The sequence below is a fragment of the Oncorhynchus clarkii genome, chromosome 33, assembly GCF_045791955.1.
Source record: "Oncorhynchus clarkii lewisi isolate Uvic-CL-2024 chromosome 33, UVic_Ocla_1.0, whole genome shotgun sequence".
NCBI classification, from domain to species: Eukaryota; Metazoa; Chordata; class Actinopteri; order Salmoniformes; family Salmonidae; genus Oncorhynchus; species Oncorhynchus clarkii.
This window is the reverse complement of record NC_092179.1, coordinates 3810662-3829603: the sequence shown is the minus strand read 5'-3', so window position 1 is coordinate 3829603 and position 18942 is coordinate 3810662. Positions and strand designations below refer to the sequence as shown.

The 18942-nt window shown below is 43.6% G+C and overlaps 1 protein-coding gene across 1 annotated transcript; it reads left to right on the top strand.

Annotated features, from left to right (window-relative positions):
- The first annotated feature begins 450 nt into the window (after positions 1-450).
- LOC139392906 (septin-5-like) lies at positions 451-17433 on the top strand. Its single transcript, XM_071141230.1, has 12 exons — positions 451-535; positions 7161-7562; positions 9605-9701; positions 9861-9947; positions 10114-10237; positions 12557-12691; positions 12831-12948; positions 15573-15674; positions 15789-15885; positions 16148-16310; positions 16494-16605; positions 16790-17433. The coding sequence occupies exons 2-12, from the start codon at positions 7212-7214 to the stop codon at positions 16859-16861; spliced, it is 1458 nt and encodes a 485-aa protein (XP_070997331.1). The 5' UTR covers positions 451-535; positions 7161-7211; the 3' UTR covers positions 16862-17433.
- Positions 17434-18942: the final 1509 nt, after the last annotated feature.

Below are 18942 nucleotides of genomic sequence, written 5' to 3'. Positions count from 1 at the left end.
CCAAGTTGGATGACGATTTCTCCCCAGTCGGATCTAGATTTCTTTCAAAATTCAGAGTTGTCTTGAACCCACTGAAATCAGATATGTCGGCAACTCTGGTCTTGGAGTGGTGCAGGCACTTCATATTAGTTATTTAACCGACCCCGGAAGAGCAGGCGTGTTGAAGTGAACTGATGAATGAAAAACGGGGAAGGGCTGGGTTGTGGGTTCAAAATTCACCGCTGCCCTTTTAAATAGGTCACTCTTTGCTGCAAGCCACACCCCCGCACACATCTCAAAGTCTGTTCAAGAACGTTTTGGGAAAACGTACAAAGTACAAACTGTTCTGCAGCGTAGCAAACGTTCAAGCAAACTGAACGTACCCCTGGTTTAGGGCCAAGTTGGAACAAAATCCGGTCAATGACGGAGCGAGATTGTTTTGACAGACACCGAAGGTACGCGATCTTAGCCGTCCGATGACCAGCTGACAGCGCACTGCACCGCAACATGGACCACATGTCGTCGCCTGTCAGGTTACGTAGCAGCTTCAAACCTGGTAAATTCTGGGTGCAGTCATGGGATCTAGCCCTTTGAAATAGCAACTGCAATATTTTTTTTTAAATAGCCTGATTTAACATTTTCTACTTTTACTTGCAGTTATGGTGTAATGTTGGATGTTTTTTGTGCAATAGATGGTCTATAATTTAGTTTATTCTGCTGTCTTTTTTTTTCTTCTGATATCCGTTTGGCCAGGTCAGACAGTTTTACATTGATCAATTAATCTCTTTATTGATTGAACAGCATGTTATCTTCCCATAACTTCTTGTGTCCTCCATACTCTCTCCTATGGTCTCTTCTGCACTCTGTTCAGACATCCAGGTAGGACCTTTAGTACCCCATTTATAGACTTTAGTGCCTATAAACGATAGTATCTTTATTAAGAGCCCAACACATCCTCTAATAACTCGCACTGCTTGCGGTACTGTTTTGGAAACAAGGAATATATCTTTCATATCAGCAAGAAGTGATAAAACAACTAAAGGTAAATTACTACACACCTTTTTTATAGGGTTAAGATTAGTGTTCCCACATTGCCAGATCTCCATGTTTACAGGGCTTGTTTTCGGGAAAGACTGGCCCCCACCTATGCTAATTAGCTAACTGCTTTGAACACCTGTGTGTAGTTAACTTGGGGGGAAGTGTAGTTTCTCAACTGGAGGCACACACATTGTATGGATCTGTGCAAAACTGCTACAGTAAGTGTCTCTTTTTAATTTGAAATATTATTTCTCGCTTAAATGAAAGATAAGAGGCATATCAGTATATGTTTAGGAAACCCTTATTGAAAGCGCTGATTTGACGTTTCTAAACGTTAAAATAGTGTCAATTGTAGTTTACACAGAGCCAAATGTGGGCAAATGTAATTGCTGAAAACCCTACATACGGAGAAGAGTTTAAGATATATTCCTTTAGTTCCATCTATATTTGTAGAATTGTTGTAGGTTACAATGTACTGTAGTAGGTAAACAAGTGTGTGTGCTAGACTAAGTCTCCAACCCCCCCATCCTCTTACCGGAGATCAGCGTATTAGAGAGAGCCTAGCGTTAAGCCCGTTGTAGTGGGTTGTGGGTAATATGATGTGACGGGTACGATTGGGCCCATAGAATTAGAATGATTAAAACAGTGGTAACCAACCGGTCACAATCGACCAGTCGATCTTCAAGGCATTCTTAGTCGATCACCAAACATTTTTGTAAAAAAAAACGAAAACCTTGCATTACAATTTTTTTTTTTTTTTGCGCTGTCAATTAGCAGCCCTCGCGCTGGAAAGGCAAATGGTGTCCAGAGAGCAAATCATCTCCGATCACTGTGTCTGTACAGCAGAGATCATCAACTAGATTCAGCTACGGCCAATTTTTTTCTTGAGCAGATGGTCGGGGAACCGGAACATAATTGCAAATCATTTGTTGACTGCAAATTGACAGCAAGAAGCCCAAACATATGTTTGACTAAAACATACATTTCCAACCTTGCTTACATTTTTACACAATCACGTGTCTCTTTATTATGTATGGGAATACTTGGGAACAGATTTCTGAAATAAAATCATATGGAGCTTATTTCCTGGTGTTTTTACAGTCTTATGTCCAACAATAAATAAGTGTGTGTGTGTGTATGTATATATATTACACACAATATACTAGTCAAAAGTTTGGATGCACCTACTCATTCCAGCATTTTTCTTTGTTTTTACTATTTTCTACATTGTAGAATAATAGTGAAGACATCAAAACTATGAAATAACACATGGTATCAGTTAGTAACCAAAAAACTGTTAAACAAATTAAACTATATTTGAGATACTTCAAAGTAGCCACCCTTTGCCTTGACAGCTTTGCACACTCTTGGCATTCTCTCAACCAGCTTCATGAGGTAGTCACCTGGAATGCATTTCAATTAACAGGTGTGGCTTGTTAAAAGTTAGTTTGTGGAATTTCTTTCCTTCTTAATGCGTTTGAGCCAAATAGTTGTGTTGTGACAATGTAGGGGTGGTATACAGAAGATGGCCCTATTTGGTAAAAGACCAATCCATATTATGGCAAGAACAGCTCAAATAAACAAGGAGAAAGGACAGTGAAGGATAGTCAATCCGGAAAATGTAAAGAACTTTGAAAGTTACTTCAAGTGCAGTCGCAAAAACCATCAAGCGCTATGATGAAACAGGCTCTCATGAGGACCACCACAGGAAAGGAAGACCTAGAGAAACCACTACTTAAAGACACTAATAAGAAGACTTGCTTGGGCCAAGAAACACGAGCAATAGCATTATACTGGTGAAAATCTATCCTTTGGTCTGATGAGTCCAAATTTTTGGTTCCAACCGCCATGTCTTTGTGAGATGCAGAGTAGGTGAATGGATGATCTCCACGTGTGGTTCCCACCGTGCAGCATGGAGGAGGAGGTGTGATGGTGCTTTGCTGGTGATGCTGTCTGTAATTTATTTAGAATTCATGGCACACTTAACTGGCATGGCTACCACAGCATTCTGCAGTGATACACCATCCCATCTGGTTTGGGCTTAGTGGGACAATTATTTGATTTTCAACAGGACAATGACCCAAAACACACCTCCAGGCTGTAAGAGCTATTTGACCAATGAGGAGAGTGATGGAGTGCTGCATCAGATCACCCGACCTCAACCCAATTGAGATGGTTTCGGATGAGTGAAGGAAAAGTAGCCAACAAGTGCTCAGCATATGTGGTAACTCCTTCAAGGCTGTTGGAAAAGCATTCCAGGTGACTACCTCATGAAGCTGGCAAGAGTGTGCAAAGCTGTCATCAAGGCAAAGGGTGGATACTTTGAAGAATCTAAAATATGTTTTGATTTGTTTAACACTTTTTTGGGTAATACATGATTCCATGTGTTATTTCATAGTTTTAATGTGTTCTCTATTATTGTACAATGTAGAAAATGAAGAAACACCCTTGAATGAGTAGGTGAGTCCAAACTTTTGACTGGTAATAAATATATATATCAGCAAAAAAAGAAACGTCCTCTCATTGTCAACTGTGTTTATTTTCAGCAAAATTAACATGTGTAAATATTTGTATGAACAAAACAAGATTCAACAACTGAGACATCAACTGAACAAGTTCCACAGACATGTGACTAACAAAAATTTAACAATGTGTCACTGAACAAAGGGGGGTCAAAAGTAACAGTCAGTATCTGGTGTGGCCACCAGCTGCATTAAGTACTGCAGTGCATCTCCTCCTCATAGACTGCACCAGATTTGCAAGTTCTTGCTGTGAGATGTTACCCCACTCATCCACCAAGGCACCTGCAAGTTCCCAGACATTTCTGGGGGGGAATGGCCCTAGCCCTCACCCTCCGATCCAACAGGTCCCAGACGTGCTCAATGGGATTGAGATCCGGGCTCTTCGCTGGCCATGGCAGAACACTGACTTTCCTGTTTTGCAGGAAATCATGAATAGAACGAGCACTATGGCTGGTGGCATTGTCATGCTGGAGTATCATGTCAGGATGAGCCTGCAGGAAGAGTACCACTTGAGGGAGGAGGATGTCTTCCCTGTAAAGCACAGCGTTGAGATTGCCTGCAATGGCAACGAGCTCAGTCTGATGATGCTGTGACACACCGCCCCAGATCATGACGGATCCTCCACCTCCAATTCGACCCCGCTCCAGAGTACAGGCATCGGTGTAATGCTCATTCCTTCGACGATAATTGCGAATCCAACCATCACCCCTGGTGAGACAAAACCGTGACTTGTCAGTGAAGAACACTTTATGCCAGTGCTGTCTGGTCCAGCGAGTTGGGTTTGTGCCCATAGACGACATTGTTGCCGGTGATGTCTGGTGAGGACCTGCCTTACAACAGGCCGGTCTACAGACAGTCTGAGCACTATTGGTTGAATTGTGTGTTCCTGGTGTAACTCGGGCAGTTGTTGTTGCCATCCTGTACCTGTCCCGCAGGTTTGATGTTCGGATGTACCGATCCTGTGCAGGTGTTGTTACACGTGCTATGCCACTGCGAGGACGATCAGCTGTCTGTCCTGTCTCCCTGTAGCGCTGTCTTAGGCATCTCACAGTACGAACATTGCAATTTATTGCCCTGGCCACATCTGCAGTCCTCATGCCTCATTGCAGCATGCCTAAGGCACGTTCACACAGATGAGCAGTAGAAAGGCCTCTTTAGTGTCCTAAGTTTTCAGAACTGTGACCTTAATTGCCTACCGTCTGTAAGCTGTTAGTGTCTTAACGACCATTGCACAGGTGCATGTTCATTAATTGTTTATGGTTCATTGAACAAGCATGGGAAACGGTGTTTAAACCCTTTACAATGAAGAACTGTGAAGTTATTTGGATTTTTACAAATGATCTTTGAAAGACCGTGTCCTGAAAAAGGGACCTTTCTTTTGTTGCTGAGTGTTTTTTATATATATATACACACACACACGAATACAGTTGAAGTCGGAAGTTTACATACACCTTAACCAAATACATTTAAACTCAGTTTCTCAATTCCTGACATTTAATCCAAGTAAAAAAATTCCCTGTTTTAGGTCAGTTAGGATCACCACTTTATTTTAAGAATGTGAAATGTCAGAATAATAGTAGAGTGATTTATTTCATCACATTCCAGGTGGGTCAGAAGTTTACATACACTCAAATAGTATTTGGTAGCATTGCCTTTAAATTGTTTAACTTGGGTCAAACATTTTGGGTAACCTTCCACAAGCTTCCCACAATAAGCTGGGTGAATTTTGGCCCATTCCTCCTGACAGAGCTCGTGTAACTGAGTCAGGCTTGTAGGCCTCCTTGCCCGCACACACTTTTTCTGTTCTGCCCACAAATGTTCTATAGGATTGAGGTCAGGGCTTTGTGATGGCCACTCCAATATCAAATCAAATCAAATGTATTTATATAGCCCTTCGTACATCAGCTGATATCTCAAAGTGCTGTACAGAAACCCAGCCTAAAACCCCAAACAGCAAGCAATGCAGGTGTAGAAGCACGGTGGCTAGGAAAAACTCCATAGAAAGGCCAAAACCTAGGAAGAAACCTAGAGAGGAACCAGGCTATGTGGGGTGGCCAGTCCTCTTCTGGCTGTGCCGGGTGGAGATTATAACAGAACATGGCCAAGATGTTCAAATGTTCATAAATGACCAGCATGGTCGAATAATAATAAGGCAGAACAGTTGAAACTGGAGCAGCAGCACAGTCAGGTGGACTGGGGACAGCAAGGAGTCATCATGTCAGGTATTCCTGGGGCATGGTCCCAGGGCTCAGGTCCTCCGAGAGAGAGAAAGAAAGAGAGAATTAGAGAGAGCATATGTGGGATGGCCAGTCCTCTTCTGGCTGTGCCGGGTGGAGATTATAACAGAACATGGCCAAGATGTTCAAATGTTCATAAATGACCAGCATGGTCGAATAATAATAAGGCAGAACAGTTGAAACTGGAGCAGCAGCACGGCCAGGTGGACTGGGGACAGCAAGGAGTCATCATGTCAGGTAGTCCTGGGGCATGGTCCTAGGGCTCAGGTCCTCCGAGAGAGAGAAAGAGAGAATTAGAGAACGCACACTTAGATTCACACATTTTTTTCTTTGTAGGATAGCCCAATACCAGATTGTGGCTTTAGCTAGCTATGAAGTTGTGCCTTGTAAGACCGCTACAAAGATAAAGCCAGGCACAATCCACATTCAGGTATGGGCTGAATAAAGTAGAAACATCCTCTTCATTATGCTTGTTTTAATATTATTGTTGGCTGCCAAAAGAGCTCTGTAAGCAACCTGGTTAGCCACAGAAGATCTGTTAACTAGCAAGCTATTTAACAACAGCATGCGTCAAGGTAACTTAGCTAGCAAGCAGATGATGGTCCTCTTCGTCTGGGCGCAGCTGGTTTCTTCCGAAGACCTCTTACAGTCAATGGGGCAAGTTGGGGTTCATTCAGGGGAATTTGTGCATTCGGGTAGGTCAGGTTGTGTGTTTTGATTATGTCAGGCCATTCCTTGAACCAGGGAAATATTGTTGACATATTCTGGTCGGGTGTACTGGCACCCCCTCAAAATGCAGTTTACATACAGATGTCCACTTACTACTTTTACGTCTGTCATTAAAGTGTTCCAAATTGCTTGTTGTTTTGGGTCAGTCGGTAGTTGGTGAAATTGCACGTTGTGTCATGTGGAATCCAACCGGCAGTAGGGTACACAGCAGTTTACTTTGTTTATGTTGTGTCAGCTGTGTTGTGTCAGTTGTGTTTACCTCAGACTTTGCAAATTTACCACCTATCGATCCCAGAGTGAAAGCGCTGTTTAAGGTGTGAAGTAGGGCAATTCTATGGTTAACTAGTGTGAGAAGGTAGACGGGCCTGTTGATCAGACGGTTCGTGTGTGCTGAGTCTTCCCTACGAAGCCCTGCATTCAGCACAAGAGGCTTCCTTTACTCATGTCCTTCAACATGAAATGACGAGACAGATGTTAGTAATGTGGTGGACAATCTGTTCTGCAGGTATATATCCTAGTTTCCCTCCTCCACTATGTTTCTGCTTTGCTTGCGCTTCAGTGTCTAGGCCGGTATTTGTTAAGCACTTTCAGACAACTGCTGATGTAACAAGGCTATATGATTGATATTTGGCTTTATAACCCCCTCCTCCCCCAGTTGTCCAGTCTGTCTATTGAGGAGCCAGAGGATGCAGAGCTGGCCTACACCATGAGAGACCTTCCCCCCACCCCCCCACCCCGGGGTGCATCTGTGGACCAAAACACAACTCCGGGATGCCACACACCTGTCGTTGACCGAGAACCAGAAGGAACTGGGCTTGAGATGGGGCGATCCCCTCACACCCCAAGAGGGACACCCCTGCTTTCTCGGCCCTCCCCTAGTGGCCCCCCTCCCTTCACCCCCCCCAGGACCAAACGTGCCCCACTGGAGGGAGAGTTTGAGCCGCTGAAGTTGAGGAAGTACCAGCTGACCTCTATGGGGTCGCGGTCCATGGACTCCTCCCCTCAGTCCCGGCCACGCAGCCCCTGGGGACACTTTGACCCTTACGACTCTGCAGAGGTGGGTGAGGTGTGGATACGTGTGTGAGTGAGACCTATGTGTGCACTGATGTAGTGCTAGAATCATTATGAAAACTTCAGGAAGAGTGTGCAGAAGTGTGATAACATTTTTATCTAATGGTGTAGTGACCAATAAGCATCTTTTATCACGTGAAACTACAGTGCATTCGGAAAGTATTCAGACCCTTGACTTTTTCCACATTTTGTTATATAACAGCCTTATTCTAAAATATATTACATTGAGGAGGAAAACAATCTACACACAAGTGAAAACAGGTTTGCAAATGTATTACAAATAAACATACCTTTATTTACATAAGTATTTAGACCCTTTTGCTATGAAGACTCTAAATTGAGCTCCGGTGCATTCTGTTTCCATTGATCATCCTTGAGCTGTTTCTACAACTTGATTGGAGTCCACCTGTGGTAAATTCAATTGATTGGACATGATTTGGAAAGACACACACCTGTCTTTATAAAAGGTTCCACAGTTGACGGTGCATGTCAGAGCAAAAACCAGGCCATGAGGTCGAAGGAAATAAACGTAGAGCTCCTGGACAGGAATGTGTCGGCACAGATCTGGGGAAGGGTACCAAAAAATATCTGCAGCATTGAAGGTCCCCAAGAACACAGTGGCCTCCATCATTCTTAAATGGAAGAAGTTTGGAACCACCAAGACTCTTCCTAGAGCTGGCCGCCCGACCAAACTGAGCAATCGGGGTAGAAGGGAGGTGACCAAGAACCAGATGGTCACTCTGACAGAGCTCCAGAGTTCCTCTGTGGAGATGGGAGAACCTTCCAGAAGGACAACCATCTCTGCCGCACTCCACCAATCAGGCCATTATGGAAGAGTAGCCAGAAGGAAGCCACTCCTCAGTAAAAGGCACATGACAGCCCACTTAGAGTTTGCCAAAATCCAACTAAAGGACTCTCAGACCATGAGAAACAAGATTCTCTGGTCTGATGAAACCAAGATTGAACTCTTTGGCCTGAATGCCAAATGTCACGTCTGGGTGAAGCATGGTAGTGGCAGCATCATGCTGTGGGGACGATTTTCAGCGGCAGGGACTGGGAGACTAGTCAGGATCGAGGGGAAAGACGAATGGAGCAAAGTACTGAGAGAGCGACTCCGGGATGCTGGCCTTTTAGGCAGAGTTGCAAACAAAAAAGCAATTTCTCAGACTGGCCAATAAAAATAAAATATTAAGATGGGCAGAAGAACACAGACACTGGACAGAGGAACTCTACCTAGAAGGCCAGCGTCCCAGGGTTGCCTCTTCACTGTTGAGGTTGAGGCATGTGTTTTGCGGGTACTATTTAATGAAGCTGCCAGTTCAGGACTTGTGAGGCGTCTGATTCTCAAAGTAGACACTAATGTACCTGTCCTCTTGCTCAGTTGTGCACCGGGGCCTCCCACTCCTCTTTCTATTCTGGTCAGAGCCAGTTTGCCCTGTTCTGTGAAGGGAGTAGTACACAGCGTTGTACAAGATCTTCAGTTTCTTGGCCATTTCTCACATGGAATAGCCTTCATTTCTCAGGACAAGAATAGACTGATGAGTTTCAGAAGAAAGTTCTTTGTTTCTGGCCATTTTGAGCCTGTAATCCAACCCACAAATGCTCATGCTCCAGATACTCAACTTGCAGTTTTCAGCTGTGCTAACATAATTGCAAAAGGGTTTTCTATTGATCAATTAGCCTTTTAAAATTATAAACCTGGATTAGCTAACACAATGTGCCACTGGAACACAGGAGTGATGGTTGCTGATAATGGGCCTCTGTACACCTATGTAGATATTCCATAAAAAATCTGCCGTTTCCAGCTACATTTGTCATTTACAACATTAACAATGTCTACACTGTATTTCTGATCAATTTAATGTAATTTTAATGGACAAAAAATGTGCTTTTCTTTCAAAAACAAGGACATTTCTAAGTGACGCTAAACTTTTGAACAGTAGTATATGTAAGTGAGATATTTCTGTATTTCATTTAATACATTTGCAAACAGCGTGTTTTATGTCCCGTCTTCTGTCTTCCCTACAGGACATGGACAGGGAGTATGTGGGCTTTGCCACTCTACCCAACCAGGTACACAGGAAGTCAGTCAAAAAGGGTTTTGCCTTCACCCTCATGGTAGCAGGTGAGACATCTAAATTACTCAGATTACTACTGAAATGAATTATAGACAGAAAATAACCTATTCCAAATAACTTTGTTTTATTTAGGTGAACATTGCCCAACATTTATTTGTGCAGAAAAAAGTAGATAGAAGAATGACTGACTTGCCTTCTTTCTCTAGGAGAGTCTGGTCTGGGTAAATCCACTCTGGTCAACAGTCTGTACCTTACAGACCTCTACAACAACAGGAAGGTGCTGAATGCAGAGGGTGAGACAGAAATATTGTCAGTAAAACTCATTTCTCAATGTGTTCATTGCTATTAACTACTATTATTGTTTTGCTATAACAGCAAGTTGTGTCCTTTTTGGAATGAATTGCCTGTTCTATTACAACCCTGATCTTCAAGATTGCTTTTATACGTGTGTGTGTGTAGAGCGGATCGTGCAAACAGTGTTCATCACCAAACACACCGTGGGTATCGAGGAGAAGGGGGTCAGACTCAGACTCTCCATCGTAGATACACCAGGGTTTGGTGACGCTGTCAACAACACAGAGAGGTACATGGGTTATCTAGGCTGGAATCATGATTATCTCATGATGATTTGCTGCTATCATAGTCCCTCATGGAATGACGATTCAGTGGCCACGCCCCTCTACTGGGGGCACAGATGTATAAAAAATGTTTTTAAAAAATCCCTCATCTGCCCGTTGGCACCAAATCACATTAGTCCCAAGGTTGTCTTGTTAAATCTTGTTCCTACTTTTAAATTAAATACTCATTAGCTAGGAATGCTGTTTGAAATATCTAAAACAGAATACTTTGGTGACATTATTATCAACCTGCTGCATACCCCTTAAAAATATACATTTACGTGTGCAGGTTGTGCTAACACTCATTAATACAGACTGGTAGATTAGCTAGCATAGCTAGCATTCACTTGTTAAGTAACTTGAGTGTAATGGAGTTGACTGGACTATGACATATACAGTGGGGCAAAAAAGTATTTAGTCAGCCACCAATTGTGCAAGTTCTCCCACTTAAAAAGATGAGAGAGGCCTGTAATTTTCATCATAGGTACACTTCAACTATGACAAACAAAATCAGAAAAAGAAATCCAGAAAATCACATTGTAGGATTTTTAATGATTTTATTTGCAACTTATGGTGGAAAATAAGTATTAGGTCAATAACAAAAGTTTATCTCAATACTTTGTTATATACCCTTTGTTGGCAATGACAGAGGTCAAACGTTTTCTGTATGTCTTCACAAGGTTTTCACACACTGTTACTGGTATTTTGGCCCATTCCTCCATGCAGATCTCCTCTAGAGCAGTGATGTTTTGGTGCTGTTGCTGGGCAACACGGACTTTCAACTCCCTCCAAAGATTTTCTATGGGGTTGAGATCTGGAGACTGGCTAGGCCACTCCAGGACCTTGAAATGCTTCTTACGAAGCCACTCCTTCGTTGCCCGGGTGGTGTGTTTGGGATCATTGTCATGCTGAAAGACCCAGCCACATTTCATCTTCAATGCCCTTGCTGATGGAAGGAGGTTTTCACTCAAAATCTCACGATACATGGCCCCATTCATTCTTTCCTTTACACGGATCAGTCATCCTGGTCCCTTTGCAGAAAACAGCCCCAAAGCATGATGTTTCCACCCCCATGCTTCACAGTAGGTATGGTGTTCTTTGGATGCAACTCGGCATTCTTTGTCCTCCAAACACGACGAGTTGAGTTTTTGCCAAAAAGTTATATTTTGGGAGAATGTCATATGGTCAGATGAAACCAATCTTCTTCTGGATCATCCAAATGCTCTCTAGCAAACTTCAGACGGGCCTGGACAAGTACTGGCTTAAGCTAGGGGACACGTTTGGCACTGCAGGATTTGAGTCCCTGGCGGCGTAGTGTGTTACTGATGGTAGGCTTTGTTACTTTGGTCCCAGCTCTCTGCAGGTCATTCACTAGGTCCCCCCGTGTGGTTCTGGGATTTTTGCTCACTGTTCTTGTGATCATTTTGACCCCATGGGGTGAGATCTTGCGTGGAGCCCCAGATCGAGGGAGATTACCAGTGGTCTTGTATGTCTTCCATTTCCTAATAATTGCTCCCACAGTTGATTTCTTCAAACCAAGCTGCTTACCTATTGCAGATTCAGTCTTCCCAGCCTGGTGCAGGTCTACAATTTTGTTTCTGGTGTCCTTTGACAGCTCTTTGGTCTTGACCATAGTGGAGTTTGGAGTGTGACTGTTTGAGGTTGTGGACAGGTGTCTTTTATACTGATAACAAGTTCAAACAGGTGCCATTAATACAGGTAACGAGTGGAGGACAGAGGAGCCTCTTAAAGAAGAGTCTGTGAGAGCCAGGTCTGTGAGAGCCAGAAATCTTGCTTGTTTGTAGGTGACCAAATACTTATTTTCCACCATAATTTGCTAAATAAATTCATTAACAATCCTACAATGTGATTTTCTGGATTTTCTTTTCTCATTTTGTCCGTCATAGTTGAAGTGTACCTATGATGAAAATTACGGGCCTCTCTCATCTTTTTAAGGGGGAGAACTTGCACAATTGGTGGCTGACTAAATACTTTTTTGCCCCACTGTATACTTGTGTATGTGTGTTTACTGTATATCATTCACGACATTTGGACGGGAGCTATAATTGGAGAAATGCTTTTAACTATGCGTGTTGTTATTTCTTGAATTCGGGCTTGGCTTGACTACTTTCAATGGGGAAAGATTGCTTCTATGCCCCACTTCCGTGATTTTTGTAGAAAACGTCACTTTGCCGAGTGGAGCTATAGTGGAGAGTGTACATCTATCATCATGTTGATCCACCATGTTTGTAGTTTCCTCTGAGTGGTGTTTGTGCTCTTTATAGCTGGAAAGAGATAGAGGACTACATTGACCAGCAGTTTGAGCAGTACTTCAGAGACGAGAGCGGCCTGAACAGAAAGAACATCCAGGATAACAGAGTCCACTGCTGCCTCTACTTCATCTCTCCCTTCGGACATGGGTACCAGACTACACACACAATACATATTTTCTTTCTCTCTCTCTCGACACAAGTATGAGGTAGATACACACAGTTCTTTCACAGTAAACCTGCTTTTCAACAATTATTTAAATCATTTTGCCTGTGTGTGACTCTCCAGTCTGCGGCCGTTGGATGTGGAATGTATGAGGGCTCTGCATGAAAAGGTGAACATAGTCCCTGTTCTGGCCAAAGCTGACAGCCTCACACCCACTGAGGTCCGCAGGAAGAAGATGAAGGTAAGAGACTGTACCTGTGCTATGGTAATCTTTAATTATCTTTACCAGTGCTAATTTTACCTGTGATATTCCTATCTGTGCTACAGAATTTCTGTAATCTATATCTGTTCTATAATGTTGGGGTATATACTTGCCCTGTGCTATTAATGTTGGAGTATATACACTGCTCAAAAAAATAAAGGGAACACTAAAATAACACATCCTAGATCTGAATGAATGAAATATTCTTATTAAATAGTTTTTTTCTTTACATAGTTGAATGTGCTGACAACAAAATCACACAAAAGTTATCAATGGAAATCAAATTTATCTTCCCATGGAAGTCTGGATTTGGAGTCACACTCAAAATTAAAGGGGAAAACCACACTACAGGCTGATCCAACTTTGATGTAATGTCCTTAAAACAAGTCAAAATGAGGCTCAGTAGTGTGTGTGGCCTCCCTACAACGCCTGGGCATGCTCCTGATGAGGTGGCGGATGGTCTCCTGAGGGATCTCCTCCCAGATCTGGACTAAAGCATCCGCCAACTCCTGGACAGTCTGTGGTGCAACGTGGCGTTGGTGGATGGAGCGAGACATGATGTCCCAGATGTGCTCAATTGGATTCAGGTCTGGGGAACGGGCGGGCCAGTCCATAGCATCAATGTCTTCCTCTTGCAGGAACTGCTGACACACTCCAGCAACATGAGATCTAGCATTGTCTTGCATTAGGAGGAACCCAGGGACAACCGCACCAGCATATGGTCTCACAAGGGGTCTGAGGATCTCATCTCGGTACCTAATGGCAGTCAGGCTACCTCTGTTGAGCACATGGAGGGCTGTGCGGCCCCCCAAAGAAATGCCACCCCACACCATGACTGACCCACCGCCAAACCGGTCATGCTGGAGGATGTTGCAGGCAGCAGAACGTTCTCCACGGCGTCTCCAGACTCTGTCACGTCTGTCACGTGCTCAGTGTGAACCTGCTTTCATCTGTGAAGAGCACAGGGCGCCAGTGGCGAATTTGCACAACCCCCACCTGTGGATGTCGGGCCCTCATACCACCCTCATGGAGTCTGTTTCTGACCGTTTGAGCAGACACATGCACATTTGTGGCCTGCTGGAGGTCATTTTGCAGGGCTCTGGCAGTGCTCCTCCTTGCACAAAGGCAGAGGTAGCGGTCCTGCTGCTGGGTTGTTGCCCTCCTACGGACTCCTCCACGTCTCCTGATGTACTGGCCTGTCTCCTGGTAGCGCCTCCATGCTCTGGACACTACGCTGACAGACACAGCAAGCCTTCTTGCCACAGCTCGCATTGATGTGCCATCCTGGATGAGCTGCACTACCTGAGCCACTTGTGTGGGTTGTAGACTCCGTCTCATGCTACCACTAGAGTGAAAGCACCACCAGCATTCAAAAGTGACCAAAACATCAGCCAGGAAGCATAGGAACTGAGAAGTGGTCTGTGGTCACCACCTGCAGAACCACCCCTTTATTGGGGGTGTCTTGCTAATTGCTTATAATTTCAATTTGCATAACAGCATGTGAAATGTATTGTCAATCAGTGTTGCTTCCTAAGTGGACAGTTTGATTTCACAGAAGTGTGATTGACTTGGAGTTACATTGTGTTGTTTAAGTGTTCCCTTTATTTTGTTGAGCAGTTTACTTGCCCTGTGCTATAATGTTGGGGTATATACTTGCCCTGTGCTATAATGTTGGGTTGCAAAATTGGATTTAAATGGATTTGTCTTTTTAATTTTTCAATCTACACAAATTACTCTCAACATGGAATAACATTTTTAACATTTGTAAAAAAGAATATGAAAAATAAAACATCTTGATTAGATAAGTAATCAACCCCCTTGAGTAAGTACAGAATTACCTTTAGCAGTGATTACATCTGAGAGTCTTTCTGGGTAAGTCTCTAAGAGCTTAACACACCTGGAATGTACAATATTTACCCATTATTCTTTTCAAAATTCTTCAGCTCTGTCAAATTGGTTGTATATCATTGCTAGACAACCATTTTCAGATCTTGCCATAGATTTTCAAGCAGATTTAAGTCAAAACTGTAACTCGGGAAAATGCACTGTCTTCTTGGTATGCAACTCGTGTAGATTTTGCCTTGTGTAGTAGGTTATTGTCCTGCTGAATGGCGAATTCATCTCCCACTGTCGGTTTCTCTAGGAATTTGCCTGTGCTAAACTTAATTTATTATTTTCTCCTGAAAAATGACCCAGTCCTTAACGATTACAAGCATACCCATAACATGATGCAGCCACCATTATGCTTGAATATATGGAGATTGAAACTTGGTAATGTGTTGTGTTTAAGGTAAATCCAATACAACACAACATTTTTTGCAGTATTTCTTTAGTGCCTTGTTGCAAACAGGATGCAAATTATTGTGACTTGTTAAGCACATTTTTATTCCTGAACTTATTTAGGTTTTCTTAACAAAGCGGTTGAATACTTATTGACTCAAAACATTTCAGCTTTTTATTATGTTATTCATTTGTAAAAATCAAGACAAAAAAAATCTATTTGACATTATGGATGCAATTGAATCCATTTTAAATTCTGTCTGTAACACAACATCGTGGAAAAGGTCAAGGGGTGTGAATACTGTATGCGTGTGCCTGTGTAGATCCGAGAGGAGATGGAGAAGTTTGGCATCAACATCTACCAGTTCCCAGACTGTGACTTTGATGAAGATGAGGAGTTTAAACAGCAGGAGCAGCTGCTCAAGGTGACTTCAGACCTGGGGAGGATAGAGGGCTATTAGGGCATCTCTATGTTTTGTCCATTGCATATAGCACTGACCACATGGCTTAACCATGAAAACCTTGATCTCTCTCTCTAGGACAGTATTCCTTTTGCTGTAATAGGCAGTAACATCCAGGTTGAGAGTAAAGGACGCAAGTTCAGAGGTCGGCTCTACCCCTGGGGTGTAGTGGAAGGTACGCTGCACAGGCACACCTTCACGTTTACACTACAGATCTCACACACACACACAACTGAACTTTCGCTGCGGTGAACAGCAGAGTTGGGCCTCACTGAGCTTGCCTGTAAAAAATACACATTCGCACAGATTACCGTGACTGCAATCTCCGCGAACTACAAGGAAATTACTTGTCGACAGTGTACTACCTTCGATTGAATTCCAGCCTAAATGTCTTTCTGTGAAAACACACTGACCTAATAGCAGTGTTGTGTTGTCAGTGGAGGACCCGGCCCACAGTGATTTCCTGCTGCTGAGGAACATGTTGGTGAAGACTCACATGCAGGACCTGAAGGATGTCACCAGAGAGACACACTACGAGAACTACAGAGCACAGTGTATACAGAACATGACACGCATGGTGGTGCAGGAGAGGAAACGCAGGTTGGTACTACACACACACACACACACACACACACATAGAATAGACGTACACAGAACTACCCAGACCCATACACACTAAAGTTGTACTGATGTACAACACATTTGGCACAACGGTTGTGCTACAAGGTTATTCTGCACAAAAAGAATGACAATTTATTTGACCTTTGTTTTGTTCTGTGTTAGCTTGCGTGATAAGATTCAGAGTGAGAGCAGCGCTGACTTCCCCATGACCCCACTCCCACTGGCCCCTGTAGACCGCGAGACAGAGAGGCTCATCTGGGAGAAGGACGAGGAGGTGAGAACACCCACGTGCACTCCTAGACCGACAACACACACACCCGTACCTGGATGTATTGCACTGCATAGAAGTTGGTCTTCTTCCAGTCTACGTTTTGGAACGTTCTTCTTCAGCGTCTCAAAAAACCTAGACCGACCGACACACAAACACTAACTTTCCTTACCTTCTCTCTCCCCTCTAGTTGAGGAGGATGCAGGAGGTGTTGGAGAGGATCCACGAGCAGATGCAACAAGGACAGAAACCAGACTACTGATTTACCAACAATCCTCCTGGGCCTCTGAGGTCCATTCCCGTAGACACCTAGAAAAGGGAAGGAGGGAATTTGCATCAGAGGAAGAAACGTGACAACCTCACTCAAACCAGCACCATTCTCCTCAGTGGTGTATCAGCCTTCGAGGTCTCCATGGCGATGAGATGGGTCAGGAATCCTCTGCATCTGAATGTTCTGAACCCATGTCGTTTTTGTTCCCGGAGAAATATGGAGGTCCTGTAAACGTTGTTAGTAATGCTGTGGCCTAGTCTAGATTACCGACATACCTGAGGTGTCAACTTAGACCGTTGAAGTGTCAGAAAGAAAGAAGCAGCACAAACAGTGTGTAGTAAATGTAATATGATTTATTAACAATCTTCATTATTATTTGTTTTCATCATACTTTTGTCCTAATGAATAGTTTGTAGTACTGTTGTTATCTTTAAACATGGTGGACAGTTGGATCCAAAAGGCAGCCCAAAGTGTACAGGCGATATATAACTTCAACTTTCTCCATAGGGAAAACATCTGTGTTTTATATTTATATATATAATAACATTGTAGCATGAGGTCCAAGATCCTGCCCACATCCATACAATATTGTACATGGTCCCAGAAAGAAACATACAAAAAAAAAAAAATACATTGAAACGGAACCTAAATCGCAATCTACATGCAAGGTTAAAGAGTAAAATACACACATGTATATGCAAAAACAACGTGCATACAATCACACATATACAAAAATACACCCATACGTACCTACATACATATATTAGAAAAGTCAAACATCAGAGTGTTCTAAAGAGAAAATATTTAGTCCCCCCCCCCCCCCCCCCCCACCACGTTTCAGTCGCTCTCCTACCAAACACACACACTTGAACACAAAAGGGACATCACACCCACTGCTTTTCTGCTTGCTCTCAGATCATCTCCGGGTGTAGATCAAGGTTGTCACAGTGCTATGGTTGAAGGAGAATGTTATGACTGATTACACACCGACAGGAGCGCGCTGCATGCACACACACACACACACACACACACGTCAAATTGCTACAACAGAAATAGAACCATGCACCAGGAACAGTAGATTTATCCACCATAGTGTAGAATAGAAAACCTACTGAATATAGGCATACGCGCACACACACACACACCTGAAACAACCAGTAGGACCATATGAGATTGCTTACATACATATATGATGGTGACTCGAACGTAGTCAGACATGCATAGGCTGGCAAAGGGGCATATAATTCACTATCTCTCACACATACACAGCAGGTATGCTATGTGTCCAGCCCCCAGAGCTGTTCCCTTGTTCTAACACCAGGATAAGGTTTTCAGTGGCTATGATGGGAGACTGGCAGCAGGGGGGGCTATTGAGCAGGAGAAGAGCAGTCCTGGATGAGGCTGCAATGTTGTGGTACGGTTTTATGAATGAATGAGTAGGACCCCTGATGCCTGAGTGAATATTCATCTTATGTTAGTGCGTCTGAGGAGATGAGAGAGGGAACGAGAAAGACTGGCGGCGGGTAGACTGAACCTGTGTCTACAGGTGACTTCTACCCAAAGCAGGCTCTGGCTGTAACAGGAGTCGGTGTCCTCGAGAACAATTCATGTATGAGTTCATCCATGGATCTGTCCCAAATGGCATCCTATTTCCTATTCACTTCCTATTTTGACTAGGGCCCATAGTAGTGCACTATATATGGAATCGGGTACAATTTGGGTGCTACCCATAAGTCTTGAGAGTTAATGTTCTGGGGAGGAATGTTCTGGTCACAAATCCTGTAGTCTGAATCAACCTGATCATGTACTCCTTGGTACCTGGGATCAATGAGCACCAACGGCTTCACTCGCTCTTTCTCTTCCTGCCCTCTCTGTCAGATTGTGATTTGAGTCCAGGGTTGCATTCAGTACGACAGAACGGTGTGCAACGTTGAATTCAGCGGAAACTGTACTGAACGACCAGTTGATAAGCTTTGTGATCACAGAGGCAAAGTTGAACTGTCGCACCCTCCCTCCCTCTCTCTCGCACCCTCTCTCTCCCTCCCTCTCTCTCTCTCCCTCCCTCCCTCTCT